Source organism: Sarcophilus harrisii, chromosome 2 (genome assembly GCF_902635505.1).
Source record: "Sarcophilus harrisii chromosome 2, mSarHar1.11, whole genome shotgun sequence".
NCBI classification, from domain to species: Eukaryota; Metazoa; Chordata; class Mammalia; order Dasyuromorphia; family Dasyuridae; genus Sarcophilus; species Sarcophilus harrisii.
In genome coordinates this window covers 153,390,285-153,407,147 of record NC_045427.1, presented here as the reverse complement: position 1 = coordinate 153,407,147, position 16,863 = coordinate 153,390,285, and the positions used below count along the sequence as shown (strand labels likewise).

General features: G+C 36.9%; 1 protein-coding gene across 2 annotated transcripts in view; it reads left to right on the top strand.

The window, feature by feature from the left end:
• The first annotated feature begins 319 nt into the window (after window positions 1-319).
• Window positions 320-16,863, top strand: part of DSTN (destrin, actin depolymerizing factor) — a 30,771-nt gene continuing 14,227 nt past the window's right edge. The window contains exons 1-2 of one of the 2 annotated variants that reach the window (XM_031951075.1): window positions 320-335; window positions 570-734. In XM_031951075.1, the coding sequence (XP_031806935.1) occupies window positions 732-734 (3 nt within the window). In that variant the 5' untranslated portion in view covers window positions 320-335; window positions 570-731. Of the gene's footprint in view, window positions 336-468; window positions 735-16,863 lie in introns of those variants that run through there. The other variant, XM_031951074.1, reaches the window with a different exon arrangement.

Genomic DNA, 16,863 nt, shown 5'->3' with positions numbered 1-16,863 from the left:
CCCCTCCGCCGGTCTCCTCCTTCCGTGGCTTTTTTCCTCCTCCCTGCCTTTTTTTTCCCTTTCCTCCTTTGCACCCCTCCTCTTCTCCGCTGCCCTTCTCTTTAGTCACTCGGGTCTCCAGAGGCCCCGCCCCTCTCCGCCTGCGCACACCTGGGCCAGGTAGTTAATTCCATGTAAGGAAAAGGTCTCGGCAGCGGGCGCCAGGAGCCACGTGACTCCCCTCGCGGCCTTCCTCCTCCCCCACCGTCCCAGTCCTTTCTCCTCCCCTGCTCCCTCCCTCCCTCTGACTGACGGACAGGTGCTCGCAGACTTCTTCAGCTCTGGCCCTCTCCTAGGTGAGGAGAAGTGACCCCGCCCCTCCGGAGTCCGGCCGAGATGGGCTTCCGGAGGGCGCGGCGGGGAGGGGCGGGCCGTCGTCGAGCAGGCCCCTTCCCTAGCAACGGCGACCAGCCCGCGAAGCAGGGCTAGAAGCGTGACGTGTGCAGCGTTTCCGCCCGGCTCGCGCTCGGCCGCTCCCTTCCTCTTTCCCTCCCTCGCTCACTCTCTCGCCTGCCCGCTTTCCCCGACAGCCTCGCGCGCCGCCGCCTCAGCGTCGCCTCCCTCGCGCCAGCTCTCGCTGTCCCCTTCCTCGGGCTCCCGGGAGGAAGCAGCGCCAGACTCTCGGTTCTCCTCCACCCCGCCCCCGTCGGCCCAGGGACCAGACCGCGCTCCGGATCGTCCGCTTTGGAAAGATGGTGAGTGGGTGGGAGGGAGGCAGAAACGGCCCAGGCATCTGAGGGGCCGGGGAGCCGCGGCAGCTCGAGCCCCGCCCGGCTGCTGCTCGGCCGCGCTCCCGCCCCTGCCCCGGCTACCTGGCGAGCCCGAGCCCCCTCCGGGGGAGGATTCTATTCGGAGAGTGGGGGAGGGGACCGAGTGCCCTCCATCCCCCTCTTTTTGAGTACAGTCTCCTTCCTTAGTCTCCCCTGCCCGTCGGGGCCAGCTCGCTTCCTCTTCCGCGTCATCCCAGGTTTCTCTGCAATGTGGCCCTGAGGGGTCGAGCGGCAGCTTTGCTCTCTCCCCTCCCCCATTAGGCCCCCATCTCTCCCGAATCCGCACCTCGGCTGGGGGTGGGTGCCCCGGGGAACCGAGCCGCGCGAGGCCCCCCTCCCCCCGCCTTCCCCTCCCCCCGCGTGGTGCGTGTCCTTTGCTCTAAGGTGGGGCTCTGTGGCTGCTGCATTGCTTCAGGCTGTTGTGAAAGTGCGGCGGAGGGTTTCCTCCTCCCTCCGAGTACCCTGCCGTGTGTGTGTGTGCGGTGCCAGTGGGCGTGTGTGTGTGGGTACGTGCACATCTCAGCAGAGGTGTGTAGATACTCATACTGAGTTAGGGAAAAGTGCATCCTTGGGTACATGCATGTGAAAACTTAGCAGACTTCCCCGAGAAATGCGAGGCTCTTTCATGGCTTCAGGAGAAGCTCTTCCCGTGGAGCTTCCCAGTGGAGGGGTCGGGGTCATTGTGTCAAAGCATGATTCTTATTTGAGTAAAATAAATTCTTTCCCACAACCCCAGGGATGTGTGGTTTAAAAGCAGGCTAGCCATAGTTCCTTGTATGGCCTTGGATTCCTGTCAAAACGCCATTCCTCTCTGTTATATTGTGCAGGCTGGAAGATCATTTATTTAACGTTCGGATGGGGGGGGGGGGTAAAAAGGGGAGGGAAATAGTGTTTAGAAAGGGAAAGAACAACCATACATGAAGAAATAATCACTAAGCAGCATGATAAAGAACACTGGCTTTGCCCCCTCTTTGTTTGTCATATCTGTAAATCAGCTTCCAGCAGCAGTCTTGTAGTGCTAGTCAAGCTTGGCAGTGTCTGTTTTAACCCCTCCCTGCCTGATTCATGCTTTTATGATTAGGGTTTTTATTTGCTATAGACAGTTTTGCTAGGTGAAATTTTGCCATGTCTAGTGCCAATTTGCTAATAAAAACAGAGGGAGAAGCTCTAATAACACTTGAGTTTAAAAACATTCATAGATATTGAGAATTTTAGGGGTGACAACTGGACTACTTAAATTGGTATCTTTTTCTGTTAAATTATCAGTCTAATTTTGGGAAAAAACCAATTAGGAACTTGAAGATCAGGTAAAACATTTCTCTGTTCTGCTTTAGGCTACACCGCACCATTACCATTTTTGGTCATTGATTTGCAGGCTAAGGCTTACCAGACTTTGGTAGAAATGTTTTCATATAATGCCTCCCAATATAGGTGTTGGGATTAGTGTGTCAGAATACATAACACTTAAGTTAAAAAAAAAAATTTCACATTTCCAGGTATCTTGACTTTCAAAGGTAGTCTTTGACACTGATACTTTAAGTGTATTAAAAAAAAAAAAACTCCAGTTAATCAGTCACTTTATTCAGTACACATAGTTAAATATTAAAGTAAGCCATTCAATTTTGTGATATTTCCCCTCAATAGTGTTAATATTAGAACCTCAAAAATGATATATGATCACCTTTGCCTTTGTATCACTTAAAGAATTTTTATAGCAACAGCTACACTTAGGACTCTTATAGGTAAAGATTCTCCTTATTAGATTATGATGCTTTGAAATAGGATAGAAACTGTATTTGTTCTTATATAGGATAAATAGAATAAAATTTTTAAACTGTTCATAAAATTTTATTAATGTATTTCCATACAATTCTGGAAAGGTTATATGTGTTTTATATTTTTATAACTCAGTCCGTAAAGATTAGCATATGTAGGAGTGTGATGTTCTGTCTAGGAAAGAAAGGTAAATGGAAATTTGAGGTAGTCATAACTGAAAATACATTTAAAATCTGTCCCAGTAATGTCAGGAAGACAATGCATATTTTATTTCAGATTGCCTACAAAAAGACTTGGGAATACTCACTTATTCTAAAGTCCTTATTTGGGTTTTGATTTCTAATGTCTGTATGGCCACATTGAAATGTTTAAAATAGATAGGATTTTTTTAAATGTTAATTTTGTTGAGACCATTTGCATCAGTTTTACAAGTGGTTTACCCACATGTTCAAGATGGCTGCCAAACTTCATTTTGTAAAAGTTGTTAAACTTGATTTGAAGAGATTCTTTTAATGTTTGAATGGTGATATTTGCTATTAGTGACATAGAAATAATTTCTCAGTTTGTCTTTGTTTGAACTCATTGAATATGTTGGGGGCAAGGTGAGTACATTTATTTGAGCTACTACTATGTCTTAATAAAATTTCAAGGCTTTTTCTTAACTAGTCGGTGATTTCAGATATCTACAATTGCGTACTTTGTGTAGTTCAGCAGGCTGTCATGTTATTTTCTAGTATTTGTTAGCTTGTTCAATATTTAAGTTGAACTTAAAATAACTTAATGTTCAGTTGTTTTACCTATCTCAAATTCATACAGTTTTAGAGCAGGAAAGAACATTAGTTACAATGTTCTTATGGCAGTATTAATTTGATTCTATAACTTGGATTGTTCCAGATCATTGAAATGCAAGTACAAACTTAAAGGTGCCTTGGCTGTAGGGTAAAAATTAGCCTTTTGTAATAACTGGCAGAATTTGGTGCCTTTTCTCCTCCTTTTATAAGTTGATTCTACCAGTTTCATTGGGAGTTCAGTTCAACTAAGACAAGTTTTGATTTCAAACGTTGAGGTTTTAAAATGAAACTTCAGATTTAGTTTTGACCTGGTAGATTCAAATAAACTGTCCTTTAAAATCACTGCCAGGTATTCCCTCAGATCTTATGAAAGCATCTCCAGTGGGAATGAGGAGCTTCAGGATAATGAAAAGAACTGGAGTTGGAGGCAAAAGAATCTGTCTCTGATACTTAGCAGCTAGCTATATGATCAAGTGCAAATCACTGCCATATCCTAAAATGAGAATAATAATTCACATAGTACATTTCTTATGAGGATCCCAGGAAATGATGTGGATAAAACTGAAAAGGTTCACATATATAAATGACACAATTATTCAATTCCTTCAGAGTATCACTTCTGATGATTATTTTGATAAATTTTTGAGGTGCAATGCTTTAAAATTTATCACTTTCAATGCGATTTTTTTAAAGCATCCTGATAAAAAAAGATTTCTCAGTATTCTGATTCTTGTCTAAAGATGTTCATGAGTATGCACATAAAGAAATTAATTTGTCTTACCTAGTCCTTAATATTTGCATTTGCAGGGCAACTGAGAAGGAAGTTAGGCATGAAGTCTATCTCAGTGAGTCTGGGGATGCATTATACATTCATGTCCTTGTGAAAACTGCCATATAACCAACTGAGATAAACAGCTTTAAATTCCTCAAGGAGGAATCTCTGAAGGGGAGATGCAACCTGAAAAAGTCAATAATATGATGCAGCAGACCTAGTATTGCTTTGTTCTGGCTACAACATTTCTTTTCTATGTAGTTGGCTTCAGTCTTGGCATTTCTTTGTTAAAGAGGGTTCAAAAATCAGCTGAAGTGTTGCAGCCAGCTAAAATTTATTGGTTCATGAACATGGGAAATAGAGCCATACTTTGCCAAATAGAAGGTCTTTGACAGGTGCTGAATAAAGATGGGAATGAATGATTCTTCTCTCTCCCCAGTCAGTTCTGCCTTTGACCTCTCCTCCCTCCTCCCCCCCCCCCCCAAAAAAAAAATCAAGACATCTAGGACATCACAGAATATATCATAGAATCATAAAATCTTAAAAGTTAGAAAGGGATCTTAGGTCATCTAATCTAGTTTTCCAGCCAGTTAAGGATTCTACTCTATGGTATTGCTGACAGATGGTTTTTGAAGTTTTCACTTTTTTTGTTCAGTAGCTTGAGGCCTTGTGACCCCACCAGGGAATTTCTTGGTAAAGATACTGGAGTGGTTTGCCATTTCCTTCTCCAGCTCATTTTACAATTGAGAAACTGAGGCAAACAGGGTTAAGTGATTTGCCCAGGAGCACACAGCTCATAAGTGTCTGAGGCCACATTTGAACCCTGGAAGACGAGAGTCCTTCCCAACTCTAGGACCTGTACGCTGTTCACTGCGCCACCTAGCTGTGCCAGGTTTCACTAGATTATTTTCTAAAGCCGCTCAGGGCTGAGGAAAAATACAAGTCATTCAGTTTGTTTAACTTGAATCATTTTTTTTTCTTTTTGTTTTATTAGATTATATGACAGTACTTCACATTTATCTTTCCATATAACAATCCTGTGAGATAGATAGTGTGAATATTAATATCTTTGTCTTACATATGAGAAAACAGGAACTCCAAGAAGGTAAGTGACTCATGGTACACTTATGGTCTACTCTGAGTACATTGTGGTCTCAACAAATCTATAAAAGCACATTTTCACATACATGTATAAATGACTAATAAATAATATATAACTAAGAATGTACCTTTGTTTTTAGATTATGCATGATATATACAATGAATAATGAATTTACATTTTTAGACATTCACCTTAAAAGTAGCTATTTATGAGAAGCATTTACCATGAATCTTTAGCCCTCTGTCTTTCCTTTTCTTCTTTCCTTCTTCCTTTCTCCCTCCCTCCTTTCTTCCTTCCCTTTATCTCCCCCTCTTTCTTTCGTCCACTTCTTTATTTTTTTTTTTGGCAGAATTATTTGTCTAGTCTTGCAATTAGAGAGATAGAAGAAACTATTAAAATATTTTGGAGATTTCTGCTGTGATCATTTTATTCTCATCCATATCATTCATTCTTTTATTGGATCTCACTTTCATGAGAACTTCATTTAAATGTTTATAAATTAAGACTAGATTGTCTTATTTAGAGAAGGATGGTTAAACCTCTTTTCTGTTAAAGAAGCTGTGGCCATAAACCAAATAAACAAAAGTAAAAGCACGAAATTGCAAAGTTAAAATACAATAATGCTACGTAGATATAATTGATAGCATTGTTTCTTAAAAGTGTACATGCTAGGGTCTGCTAGGTGGTGCGGTGGATAGAGTACCATTCCTGAAGTCAGGAGGACCCGAGTTCAAATCTTGCCTCACGCAATACTTCCTAGCTGTGTGACCTTGATCAAGTCACTTAACCTCAATTGCCTAATCAAAAACAATCAAAACTGTACATGCTAGCACTAGTTTTTAAAAATCGACTTTTATCTTATTAACTTTGGTTTTTACCATATCCCTAGATATAACATGAAATGACTTTGCTGTTTCTTGATAGAGGTATCCTGAGTTCCTACAAAGTGAAAAAGCAGTCTTAAATTAGTTTCTATTTTCAAGAAACATTGTGCATTTAAATGAGCAAGGTGAATTTAGTAATTTGGTGGGCATTTCAAACTCAAGAGTCATAAAACTTAACTTCATTTCCCTCAACTTAGCCTCCTGTAAACTTGCCTTTTTCTGTTCATAATACTACCCGCAATCTTTTCTGTCACATGGTTAACAATTTGGAGTCATCATTGACTTTTCTTTTTCTCCATATCCAGTTTCCCAAGTTTTAACTGATGCTGTTGTTACTTCCCCACTCAATCTTTATCATTCTTAATAATCTCCTGATTGATTGGTCTCTGATTCTTTCACACATTTGCCACAATGATGTTTTAAAAACAAAGATCTGACTATATTAACCCACATCTCCCCCCTCCTTAGTCTTACATGACTTTTTAACCCCTAGGATAAAATACAGAATCCTCAGCCTAGCATTTAAAGTCTTCCATAATCTGCCTTCCACCTACTTTAACATTATTTTATTTCCCTTCATACTATAGACCAATTGACCTTGCTGTTCATACTTGCCATTCTATCTTCTAGGATTGTCAAGTGATTCTCCTGTATGTCCCTTCTTAACTCTGCCTCTTACAATCACTAGCTTCCTTCAAAGCATTACTTAGGTATAACTTTTCTCCAAGAAACTTTTTCCCTCCTACTTCTCAAGTAATTAACATTTTTCTTCCTCTTGAAATAACTTTACAGTGACTTACATGTGCCCATATATTGCATGTCTGGTAAGCTCCTCGATAGTAGAGTGTTTAACAGAGTGTCCTATCATTCAAACACTCCCAACCCCCCTTTTCTCTGGACCTGTAATTTCATAGGACAGTTAGGTGTTGCAATAGATAGAGTACTAGGCCTGAAGTCAAGTTCAAATCTGTCTAAATACACATTACTAGTTTTGTGATTAGCATTTGCTTCAGTTTTCTCATGTATGAAATGAACTAGAGAAGGAAATATCTTTTTTTTTTTTTAATAGCTTTTTATTTACAGGTTATATGTATGGATAACTTTACAGCATTAACAATTGCCAAACCTCTTGTTCCAATTTTTCACCTCTTACCTCCCACCCCCTCCCTCAGATGGCAGGATGACCAGCAGATGTTAAATATATTAATATATAAATTAGATACACAATAAGTATACATGACCAAACTGTTATTTTGCTGTACAAAAAGAATCAGACTGAAATATTGTACAATTAGCTTGTGAAGAAATCAAAAATGCAGGTGGACATGAATATAGGGATTGGGAATTCAATGTAATGGTTTTTAGTCATCTCTCAGAGTTCTTTCTCTGGATGTAGCTGGTTCAGTTCATTACTGCTCCATTGGAAATGATTTGGTTGATCTCCTTGCTGAGGATGGCCAGGTCCATCAGAACTGGTCATCATATAAGTATTGTTGTTGAAATATATACTGATCTCCTGGTCCTGCTCGTTTCACTCAGCATCAGTTCGTGTCTCTCCAGGCCTTTCTGAAATCATCCTGTTGGTCATTTCTTACAAAATAATAATATTCCATAATATTCACATACCACAATTTATTCAGCCATTCTCCAACTGATGGGCATCCACTCAGTTTCTAGTTTCTAGCCACTACAAAGAGGGCTGCCACAAACATTCGTGCACATAGAGGTCCCTTTCCCTTAGAGAAGGAAATATCAAACCACTCTAGCCTCTTAACAAGAAAACCCTAAGTTGGGAAGGAAGAGTCAGACATGACTGACACAAATGAACAAGTGATTTCATAGATTTGAAGAAATGCCTTAAAATGATAGCTATTCGCACTGAGAGATTAAACCTAGTATACCTTAACAGTCTTGAACTCAAATTTTCTTGAATCTATCTTAAGAACTTAGTCTAGCTTTGCATAAATTAGACACCTCATGAGTCGTATTGAATCTATAACATGTCACTTCTCAATGAAGAAAGTTAAGTTCAACTTGACAAGGAATCTTTAAGCAGGTAAGCAAGGAGCAGTTCCAAATCTTTCCTTTCTATTATTGTCCTTGGAGAATGGAAAAGTTGATGTTCACTTACCTAGGGCCTTAAAACCTTAAACCAGAGGTTCTCTAGTCATAAATTTTATTTTTCCTGAAGAAATTAAAAAAAAAAAAAAAAGAAATCATTTGTTTTAGAAGTAGAAGGGAACTTATAGATGTCTGAAGCTTATTACATTTCATTTCTCTTACTTGGTGACCTCATCTACTTCATGGGTTCATTGTTATCTAAGCAAACAGTTCCCAGATCTACATATGCAACCCTACTCTTATTCAGTTCAGCATTACCAGCTGCCTGTTAGATGTTTTGAACTAGATTTGATATATAAGTATCTCAAATTCAAAGTGGCCAAAATAGAATTCAGACATCTTGTGCCTATGTATGCATTAGCATGAAGGCGTACACAGATACACACTTTTCCATTCACTCAGTTACTACCCTCATCTCCTGTCATACAGACTATTGCAGTAGATTTTTTTGATCTCATCTCAAGAATCTCCTCATTCTCATCTACCAAAAAAAGTAGTTGAAAGCCTAAGATACATACAACAATCCCTTATTCCTTTAAGCCTTTGATAAAATTCCTTGTTTCCTGCCGTATCAAATATAAAATTTCCTTGTTAGTCATTTAAAGCTTCAGAACCTGACTCCTTCCTGTCTTTCCAGTCTACTTAGACATTAATTCCTTCCACCCTCTCTATAATCCAACCATATTGTCCTACTTAGTGTATCTTACTTTTCATTGGTTGTTCTCCATGGAGCTGAACTACTCTTCCTTCTCCCCTCTAGTTTTTTGAATCTCTGGTCTCATTCAACATTCAATTTATGCTCCACCTTCTCTTCTGTAGGAGATCTTAGGTTCCCCCAGCTACCGTGGTTTTACTTTTCAAGGTTAGCTCTTATTTGATTTGTACATATCTTGAACATAGAAACTGTATTTTGTCTCCTTTATTAGAATTTGGTTTCTTTGAGGATTTTTTTTGCATTCTCATCTTATAGCATAGTGCTTATTACATAATAGATGCTTAACAAAATGCTTGTTACAAGATTGATATGACTAAGGAAAGTGAGATTAAGGAAATTGGTGACTTGTCTAAAGTCACAGCTTGACATAGGGGATTAACCTAAACTATTATCTAAGGCTCTTGACTTTGTTCCACTGCTTTTTCTTCTGGATACCCTTGTCTTTCAAGAACTAACAATAAAGTATAGTTAGGACTTGATATCTGTTGACTTGAAAGATTTAGTAGTTGTTAATCTCTACCTAGAAATATATAAAGGGAATTTATACTTTTTTCAAGCCCTTCTCTTTTGCAATGAATCTATCTTATAGACATGCTTTTCAATCACATTCTCTTTCTTCCCTTTACCACTGTCACAGGAAGGAAAGCCTTTGTTGTGAGCAATATGAGAGTACTGGGTTGAGGAAAGCAACTCTTTGGTTTTGAGTTGTTGGGGTTGATAACAGTCAAAGTTGCTTGGTGGAAGAAGCAGTTTCACTACTGGGGGCAGAACAGTTCTATATGGCTTACACTCTTAGCTTCAAGAAAATACCAGCCTATTGCAATAGAATTTCAACTCCCAACATATTTGAAGGTTGTGTGTATTTGCTAGAGAACAGTGGAGAAAAATGATAATTATTTCCTCCTCCCACCTTCATCTCCACTTCCCTTAGTCAGGTCTTTTCCCTCTTCAACAGGCTAGACAACAAGTAGAAGAGGGAAAAGTCTTAAAGCACTAGGACCAGGAGGGACTAACTTCAAAGGCTGGTAAGAAAGAGACTTTAATATAGGCAGTTGGGAGATGAAGTTGTTTAACTCTTAGATGCACTGCCTGCACAATTCAGGGCTTTAATAGGCAATTGTATCTTAATTCTCCTTTAGCATTTTGGAGTAAATATGTAAAACTCCCAAGTACAAGAGATGTTTGTTTGGAGAGAATAGGAGAAAGTAGGATCAGATAAAATGGCATATATTTTGCTATTAGAAAGGAGCTAGAGATTTAAGGTTAACACCATCCAAAGGAAGTAGTACTAGCAAGAGGTCAATAGGAGATCCATATGCCCAAGTATAAAATTGCTCTCAGAAATGAAAGGGATTCTATTTAGTGTTACAGCAGTGACATCTTTCTTTTCTACCCCCTCTCCTTAGCATTGTAAATAGAATGTTCAGTTTTGAGATTAACATGAAAATGAGTATGTTGTAAGATGTTCCTTTAAAAAAGCAATTTATGCCATTTGCATACTTAAGTACTTTGATGGATCTTTGATTTCATCAATTTGGGTACTCCTTTCAGATTACAAGCAATTGTGTGCCTTCTTGTTTTTGATTTCCCAAGAACTCTTGGCAAGGATCCATTCAGAATGCTGGGGAACTTTAGATCTCTTGACATTGTGTGGAATCCCCAGGCTGGCCATCAGATTTCTTGAAAGATGTAACTACAGAGAGACTGAAACTGTTTCATGATAATTAATATGAAGTGAAACATAAACCATGCTAATAGCATTTTGGTGGAGTCAAAAGGAAGAATAATAATGATGAGGTGATTCAGATGATCCTTTTTTGTGAATGACATGCCAATTGCATCAAGCTAATAGCTAACGTTGCACAAATGTAGATATTCAAGAGTTAGGCTTAACTACATGGGAGGTATAACTATACAAGAATGGATTTCAAGTTTCTATTGTATAGACTTAGATTTGCCCTTGGACCATCTGTACTTTTGTTTAGATAGACTTGGAGATGGGTCTACATTGGATAGGTTGAGATGGTGCTGGATTGCCTTTGGAAACTTAGTGTTTTTAATGATTGCAAGCTGCTTCTTGAAACTGATTCATCTTTTTAAAACAGTTTTCTGGTATTATTATATGGCTACAAATAATGAACTCCATAGAATTAACATTGTGGATCACCTAGAGAGAAATGGAAAGTTCATGGGAGGTGTAAGTATTCCTAAGAAAGACTTAACATGGGAGAAGAGATATGATACTGTCAGAGGGTATTTCTGACAACTAAAGGAGGTGGGCTTTTCATGCAATATAACTGCATATTAGAAGAAAATTATTGTACAGTAACATCTCAATTATCTACCATTGTCAAAAACCCAAAAATTACATTGTTTAGCCACCAAACATTTTAAAATTTTAATACTTTTTTCTAGTTGTAGTAAGAGTTTATTACCTACCCATTATATGTATCATAAAAATATTCATGATTTCCCTAACCAGGTTGCCATGCTGTTTTTCTTTTTTAAATTATTTTATTTATTATTAAATAGCTTTTTACTTACAAGATATATGCATGGGTAATTTTTCAGCATTGACTCATGCAAAACCTTCTGTTCCAACTTTTCCCCTCCTTCCCCTAGATGCTATACTGTTTCTTATCAGTTATTGTACTGATGTCTCCAAAGGCTGTTTAGGTTTGTAATACTGTTTGACATAATGACAGTCAAAATGCCGCTGATGCCTTTTGTATTCTCACAATGATTCCTCTTAGTTTTACTCTTTTCTCCCTTTGATATGAGTCAGCATTCCCTTACTGCTGTCAGTGCTGTGTATAACAACTCCTTCTAATCTTTTGTAGGCCTGGAAAACAGATAATGGCTGTGTAAAATAAAGGAAGTAAGTTCTTAGTGAAAACTCTGGGGGCTTTTATGGTGTATATAATTTTAGTCCTTTAGTGCTTATACAAAAGCAATTTTTTTTTCTGTTCTTGGCTATTTCAGGTTATCTTACAATGACCAGAGAAATTGCCAGAAACATACATACACACACACACACAAATATATATATATATAATAATTTGTAGAGGTTGCTTAGATGATGCAGTGAATAGACTGCTAAGCTAAGAATGAGAACAACTTTGTTAAATCCACCTGACACATGGGCTAATTAGTCTTGCTGCCTATTTCCATATATCTAAAGGGAATCTACCACTAGCAGCTACTTCTCAAGAGTTAAGAGAATAAAATGAGATAATATTTTTAAACCATTTTGAAAAACTTTTAAGTGCTACATTGTTCTTGTTTGTATCTTGCAATCTACTAGGAGTTGAATGTTGCGTTCTCTACTACTACATTATTTGTATGTTTAAATAGGGAAATCATTTTAATTGGATAATTGAAGGAATATATGTTAATATGTTATGGTTAGAAATAGAATACCCATGACATTAATTATTTTATCTGTTTTATTTTTTCCAATAGCTGGAGATAGGCAGATGCCAAAGAATTATAGATTTAGATATGGAAGAAACTTCAAGACAATCTAGTCCTTTAGTTAAGGACTAAATTAAGTTTTAATTTAACTTTCTTTAATTCTCTTATAAAATAATGTGTATGCTGTTCTTTTGACTTTGCTTATTTTAGCTCTACATCATTTCACATGTTTTTTTTATTTCTTTAAATTCTTGTGTTTGTCATTCATTATAGCACATAGCATTTGCTTATTTCTTATTTGGCTGAAACTTTCACCCTGGCAGTTGTGCTTATCTTTCCAGGCTTTTCAAATCAAAAATAAGGCTTTCTTGCTGCTTGCTGATCACTTACTCAAGATAACCATCTTAGCAATGAAATCTCTAAATAGTAATAATACTTGAACAATATAAAACCTAGTAGAATTTTAAATTATTTTCTGTTGGCTGTTGAAGAACCAATTCACAGCAGTTAATTAGCTTGTCCATCTAGCTTCCCATAGCATTTACAACAATGAGTTTTCCCATTTAAAAAATTAGGATATTAAAAAAACGTTTGTAACATGATGGTTATAAGGTTTTTACCTCATGATAGTCCAAATTTCCATTTCTCATTAATAATATTGAACATTTTAGGTGATTATTAAAGGTTTATTTTTCTTTTGAAAGTTGTTTATGGCCTTAGACCATTTATCTATTTGGCTGTTAATCTTGTATATTTGTGTCAATTCTACATAGAATTTAGATCTAGATTTAGATCTAATTTTTATTAGAGATAAATTAGTGTAAAGATTCCTCCATCTTTTCTTGATATTCTGATTATCTTCATTTTATTTTGCACAAAAGCCTTTTCATTTAATAAAATTTAGATTTTAAAATTTGTCTTTCATGATTGTTTTTATGCCTAGTCTGGTTAAAAAATTTCCTCTTGAAAATTTTGAGAATCATGAAAACCAAATTTTCCATTCTACTCCTATTCTTTTTCAGTGTGACTATATTTAGATCATTTTATCCATTTGGAATATATTGTGGTACAAGATGAGAGATTTTTAAATTCATAAATAAAATACAAATTGAAGTCATATTGAAATATAGCCATCAGGATATTTAAAAACAAAAACAAATTAACAGACTTCTGGTTAAGAACCCAAGTTTAGAGTGAAAACACTTATTTAAGTTACTGGGTTTTTTTGTTTTTTTTTTTTAGCATCAAAATTTGGTAGCACCAATGGAGGCAAATAGTCCATCTTTGGGCACCTTTGTATTGTATTTGAATAATAGTAGTCCATAATGACTTTTAACATAACAGATCATGGTTCTGTGGAGGTTTATGGAAAGATTTAGATAAAAATTGTTTCAAATAGCATGGGATCATAACATGCCAAGGCTTCTTTGCACCTGGAATCACAGTTGAAAGAATTTAAGAGTTTGAAGGGTTTAAAGAGGCTATATAGCATGAAAGTCCAATCCACATGGAAGAATCTCCACTACAACATTTCCAACAAGTAATCATCTATTCTGTTTGATAGACCTCCAAAGTAGAGGAAACAATACATTCACTTTTTTACACAGCTTGCATTGTTAGGTTTGTGATCTTCACTTCTGGAGATAAAAGATCCCTGAAGTACATTTAGTTTACTAAGGAAAGAAATGGTATTTCAGACACATTTGTATCAAAATGTTTTTTATTATTATAGGGTTTTTAGAAGAGTAAAAGGCCAGTTATCTGAATGATTCACTAGTTTAGGTGACTGATATTAAACATAGAGTATTGTACTTTGTGATATTTCTTTCTAGAAATAAGTTTAAGTTTTTTCTATTTGATATTAAAATTCTTGTAAATAACTGCCAGGTGAACATTATAATACCTTATGGCTAGGTATTATCTTTATTCCTCTGAAGGATTCTTAGGTTCTTAGTATTCCCAAGGAGAAGGAAAGCAGCTTTTTTAATTCCTTTCAAATTTCTACCCATGTCTTTTTCAGTAGGCTTCCTCTTAACGTATCTTCCTTCCATTTCCTTTGATATCTTTGGGGATTTATGATCTCACCATCCTTGACTTGCATTTTTCCCTTACTCTCCCTATCCAGGCAGTTGGCAAATTGTGTTGAATCTCCCCATCTTGTCTCCATATTGTCACTGTCTTAACCCGAGCCCTTATCATTTCTCACATGGACCATTACTAGTCTTTTAATCAGATCTTTTTCTTCTGTCAAAACCTAAGGGACAGGTCTTACCATATCATTCTGCTATTCAAAAACCTTTAGTGGCTTCTCATCGCCTCTAGGATAGAATGCAGTTGTTAAACCTGTTGTTTAAACCTGCCACCATCTGTCTTTCCAGTCTTACTTCACATTAATTACTCCTTAATGTGAGAAACCAGTACAGCAGTGGGTATAAATTACCTCAGAATCAGGATAAACTGGATTTAAGTCCAACCTCTGATGTATACTGACTGTGTGACCCTGGGTATGGCATTTAACTCTCAAGTTAACTTCCACTTTAAGGTGATCTCCATTCAACTCTTTAAGATTATAAATTGCAAAGAATAAGCCAGCTTCCTTTAGCAAATTTTTTCATCACAGATTCAGTTTTTATACTATATACATTTTATCACTGCCTTATATGTTTAACTCTTTGTTTCAGAACTCTACTCAAAGTTCTTTAGTGAAGCCTTCCTTAATCTCCATTCTCCTCTATTCTACCTCAATAACAATAATGATAATTAAGGTAACTAACATTTATATAGTCCTGTTATATCCACCCAAATAGAATGAAAACTTCTTGAGTGAAAACACTTATTTTGTCTTTGTGGCCCTATTTTTTTTTTTTTAACAAAGAATCTTAGATGTTATGTAGTGGTTAATATTTGAACTTTTTTAGATTGGGGGAAAATGTATGTGTATATATACACTTGTCCACATGTGTATATTATTATAAATGTATGTATATACATATAAATTGCACTTTGGAAGTAGAAAACTTAAGCTTTCATCTCCCCTTTATATTGTGAAAGACAAAGGGAGTTAATTTTTTTATAAGCTGAGATCAGATGTTGTACCTAAGTTTAGTTGACTACTTCAGGTTGGAGGTCAGTACATTTGAGTTCAGTACTGTCAGAATTGTGAACAGTGATTTAAACAAAGAAGCATGGTTTTCAAGTACTATTGATATACAATAGGATAGGAAACTGGGTTTGGTTTTTTTGTGTGTTTGTGGACTTTAAAATTTCCAGATTTTCATTTTTATGGTGATACTTGCATTCCTTTTTTGTGTAAATAACTTTTTCAAGCTGTGTGTGTTAAGCAGGTCTTCAATATAAGGTTTTGTTTTTCATCACCTTCTATCCAGCCATTATTTGTGCTTCACTTGAAACAAATGAAAAACAAATAGCCATTTGAGTTGGCACTTTGTTAAGTCATGCTTTAGCCACAACTATTTTTAAGTGGGGTTGGTGTTCTGGGAGGCTGCTGTTTACCCGTGGTCACTGAAGAAGCTGAAGCTGTGGGTAACATATCTTTTTAAGGTAATCTCAGAACCCTTGTTTTAATAGCAATCTATTTTTGCTCTCAAGATTTGCTTTCTTACAGAGCATAAAATGTTCTGTGTTCAGAGGACCATAGTGTTAGCCAAAGTTGCTGCAGATGGCTCATCTTTGGTATGACAAAACTCTAGCTTTTAGTATATATTTCTTCCTTCTCTCTTCCTTAATCTGCATTTGGTGCAGAATACCTTCATTCTTGATTGTTTTGAGCTAAATTAGTCCCCATGAACTATAAAGTTTTTCTAGGATTTATGAGATTGATGGGAGAAGGATTTTCTGTTAGGTAAAGCATCGTATGTGATTAAGAATAAAAGACATAAAAACAAACAAACAGATAACTTTGACCCTGAGAAAAAGGCCTTGTTCTGGTCATAATGAATTCTGTATAATAATTATAAGTACTCCAATAAAATGTTTCTCCAGTTCATATCTGTTTGCTGAGAACTTAATCAAAACTTTTTCTATGAAGGTTCAATTGTAGGCAGAAGTAGAAATAACAAAATAACACTAACACAATTATACAGGCATATCTTTACCTAATGCTAATACTTGGTTCCTTGAAAAATATTGATGCCTTGGTACAATTATTAGCTACATAGAACATAACTAAACTGAGCCAGAAAGAAGGGAAGGGGAAAGGTGCTCAAACAGTAAAGAGACTGTCAATATTTAGGAAATTGGCTTAATGATATTATAAAGTTTGATCTAGTTCTGTATTAATTCAGCAGTTGAGATGGGAGATTGCATGCAAATCAAAACTTGTATAAAACAAATTGTAAGAAGGCCTACTTTGTCTCTGGACTTTAGAGAAAGAGAAGGAGAAGTGATATAAAGATAGATTGGGGAAACAGCAGAGGTCACTCTAGTTTATTGATAGTTTTTATCCTTCCTTTCTCTGTG